This window comes from Humulus lupulus, chromosome 4, assembly GCF_963169125.1.
Source record: "Humulus lupulus chromosome 4, drHumLupu1.1, whole genome shotgun sequence".
In the NCBI taxonomy this organism is placed as follows: Eukaryota; Viridiplantae; Streptophyta; class Magnoliopsida; order Rosales; family Cannabaceae; genus Humulus; species Humulus lupulus.
The window spans coordinates 61,051,499-61,055,587 of NC_084796.1; the positions used below are offsets into that span (position 1 = coordinate 61,051,499).

A 4,089-nucleotide genomic window follows, 5' to 3' on the forward strand; every position below is an offset into this window, starting at 1 on the left:
AAATAATACAATCAGTTAGAATACTAACCACTCAGAATTGAGATTGAATTGACCTATGATCAACTATATGATATGACTAGAATAGATAATAACGGTATGTTTACTTATCTTATCAACTGTCAATATCGGTCCTGTCCGATGTAACAAATACATCTGATCTTATCTACTTTGCTAATGTTCTAGAAAGAACATAACACTGTAATGTGTAAGTAGATCATATAGTAGATTGGCAAGTCAGTGTAAATCCGGTGCACTGACTAATCTTAGGACTAACTTATTTTGAACATATAATCATATTTATATTCCACTGTCATTACGTCACTATAAATAAGATTAGCTATATGCTCGGGATTTAATAGAAGTTTATATTAAACAAATAATCATGAAAATAAAACATGTGAGCAAAGTGATTGACCAAGTCAAAAAATGATTTCTATTCTTTTATTGATAATAAAATGAGATTACAAAGAATTTGGGTTTTAATTAGGGCATAAAACCCCAACACAAATATATTTTGCTTGCGGTGGATTATGTTTCTAAATGGGTAGAAGCCGTAGCAACTCCTACTTGTGATGGGAAGGAAGTTATTAAATTCCTTCATAAAAATATCTTCACTCGATTTGGTACTCCAAGAGCTATTATTAGTGATCGGGGAAGTCATTTTTGCAATAAGTGGTTCACTGCTCTTTATGCTCGCTATGGTGTTCATCATCGAAAGGCGTTATTTTATCACCCAATTGCAAATGGCCAAGCTGAAGTATCGAATAGAGAAATAAAAGGTATCTTGGAAAAGACAGTAAATACTTCGAGGAAGGATTGGTCGAAGAAGCTCGATGATTCACTTTGGGCTTATCGCACGGCATTTAAAACTCTGATTGCTATGTCACCATATCGATTGGTGTTTGGTAAGGCTTGTCATCTACCGGTGGAATTGGAGCATAGAGCTTATTGGGCTGTGAAAAAGTTAAATGTTGATCTCTTCATGGCCGGGCAGAATAGGCTTATGGAGTTAAATGTACTTGAGGAATTCCGAAATGAAGCCTATGAGAATGCGAAGATATATAAGGAGAAATCAAAGGCTTTTCATGATAAGAGAATATTAAGGAAGGATTTTCAACCAGGGGATAAAGTTTTTCTCTTTAATTCTAGGCTTAAACTTTTTCCTGGTAAATTGAAGTCGCGATGGTCTGGACCGTACACGGTAGTCTTCTCACTTCCTTATGGAGCAGTACAAGTTCATAGTGAAAAGACGGGAGATTTTAAGGTGAACGGACAGAGATTGAAGCATTACTTGGAGGGTCCGGTGGAGACATGTAGGTCCGTGGTCGAGTTGGAACTGATTTGATCTGAAACTAAAGCAGCGTCCGGCTAAATGACGTTAACGACAGCGCTCTTAGGAGGCATTCCTATGTTTATTTTTAATTTTTAGTTCAGTTTGTTTGTAAAAAGTATGAACAATTTTTAGTTTTTATTTTTTTTAGTTGTGGTTGGACTTATTTTTTTTTTTTTTAGTTTTTAGTATTTTTGAATGTAATAGAACCGTGGAAATCGTGAAAACTCTAAAAAAATAAAAAGGAATGAAGATTTTGCAATCAGGAAAGAGGGCTGCGACGCATGCACCAAGAGCCGCGGCCCATGACAAAAAAATAGAGAAGGAGGCTCGAGTTGGAGGAGCGCGCCGCGGCGCATATGGGAAGGGCCGCGGCGCTTGGAAATTTCCCAGAAACGAGAATTTGGGGCACGCCGCAGCACTTGGAGGAGCGCGCTGCGGCGCGTATGCGGGTCCGAGCCTTAAAGGGGGTTTCCCTCTTCCATTTTAGCCATTCTCTCCATTTTGAAAAAATTCCACAACACATTTCTCTCCATTTTCTCTCTAAATTCCTTTCTTTTACCCAGAAATTTCTTCTCAATCTCCTTCTTACATCTTGAATCTACATACAAATTCATCCACATATTTCTTTCTCTTTCCCATTTTCTATTCTGATTTTGAAATCCCTAATCCCCAAAAAATTTTCAAACCCTAAATTTTCAATTTCAATCAAATGGAGTGGTGATTTTATGATTACTTGGTGCAATTGAAGGGTGCAAGTGGAAGTTATCATTGTCAAGTAAGTGTTTCTCAAAATCTTCCAATTTTTTTTGGTGATTTCTTTATATAGAAGGCATTATGAAGGGATTTTTGATTGAAGAGTATAGTGGGGATAGTGTAGTATTGTAGTGAGTTAGTTTGCTTTATTAGAGAAACATTTGGAATTTGGGGAATATTGAAAAACAGGGGAGGTGTTGTCCAATTTATTGTAGAATATTATGGGACCTAAAAGAAATCCTTCTAGGGCATCATCTTTTAGAAACACCCATAGACCATCTTCTTCTAGGCCATCAACTTCTAAGGAACTCGAACCACCCCCAGAATATGATGTTACAAAATTCGTAAGTAAGGCCGCTTTTGAGCGCTACACAAGGATACGTAAGAGGAAGGTCATAAGTGAGCGGGGTTTTGAGTATACAGAATCACCATGTGAACTCTTGACTTATGAAGAAATTAGGGGGGAAAATTCAAAGAAGGGGTTGGGCTATGTTTGCTGCAGAGGATGTTAGTCATGCAAACTTTTTAGTGGTGTTAGAATTTAATGCAAATTATGTGGAGATGAAGAATACAGAAGTATTTGTTCGAGGGGTTCAAGTTCTGGTTGGTATAGACACTATTGCTGGATTGTATGATATGCCAACGTATGAACGAGAGGAGGATGAATATCATCAATGGGCTCATGGGGATAATATTAATTGGGTCGAGGTGGCATAGACTTTAAGTATACCGGGAGCCCGGTTTACAGTTGTTGGTGGTGTTCCTAAATATCTTTGGCGCTATCAATTGAATCATGTGGCGCGGGCTTGGGTGCACTTTGTGAGTGCAAGGCTAATGCCGACAACTCATATGTCAGATATCAACAAGGAGAGGTTATTGTTGGTTTATGCCATTATGACTGGCATGACAATTGATGTAGGCCGAGTTGTTAGGAAGAGTATGAAGGATTTCAGTATGTTGACCACTACGGGATGATTAGGTCATGGCTCCTTAATCACAGATTTACGCCGAACATATGGAGTGGTTATGTTTGGAAGTGATGTCGTTCGGAAACCCATGTCGACAATTTCTAAGAATAGGGTGATGGGTTATGAACTACCTTCCTTAGAAGCACCACCACCTCAGCAGTGTGCCGTTGATAAAAGACCCCGATTAGATGAAGTTGACGATGAGGATAATGAAGCGGATATGGAGGGTACGATTCTGGATGAGCATACGCAAGAAGTACCGGTTGTACAGCCGCCTGTTCAACCTGCAGCTGGTACTTTTGATCCCTATATGCAGCTGATGCAGAATCAATTCTAGTATTTGGTTCAACAGAACAATTATCAGATTGCGCAGCAGCAGCATATGCAGCAATACTTGGCGCAGCAAAGTGAGTATGAAATTGCTCACGTGGACCAGCTAAATGCATTGGTAAATCGGTGGTCTCTCCGGAACGATGAAGATGTGGCTCCATTTCCTTTACCATCTCAGTTTGTCCTGTATCAACCGCTGCCGCCGCCGCCGCCGCCGCCTCCACCATTTTAAATGTCTATGGTAAGTCTCTTTTCCTTTACTTTTGTTTTATTTTATTTTGTTTTCAAAAGAAAAAAAAACAACATATCAAACATTGGGGACAATGTTTAGGTTAAGTTTGGGGGAAGAGATTTATTGTTGTTTGTCGTGTCTGTGTTGTTTTGTTTTGGTTTTAGTTGTTTTAGTTGTGTTAGTCGTGTTTTGTTTAGGGTGTGAGTTGAATCAAGTTACCAATGATTAGCCAATGATAATATGATTGAATGATGAACTGTGTAAATTGAATGGGAATAAAACTAGAAAAATCTGTGTGCTTGGTTGAATATTTTGTTCTATTTTTCTTAAACACTTAAATAATTGAGAGCTTAATCATGATTTTGATAAATTTTATGTGATGGAATAAAATTTATGCTTGCTAAGTTTGAAATAGGAAGGGAAGATTGGATTGGTTTATCCTAGAACTTGTTTGCTTGCTTTTTGAGGCGAAA

General features: G+C 38.2%; 1 protein-coding gene across 1 annotated transcript; it reads left to right on the forward strand.

Annotated features, from left to right (window-relative positions):
• Positions 1-880: 880 nt before the first annotated feature.
• On the forward strand, positions 881-1,345 carry LOC133832228 (uncharacterized). Its single transcript, XM_062262598.1, has one exon. It carries the CDS (start codon positions 881-883, stop codon positions 1,343-1,345), a length of 465 nt encoding a protein of 154 aa, XP_062118582.1.
• Positions 1,346-4,089: the final 2,744 nt, after the last annotated feature.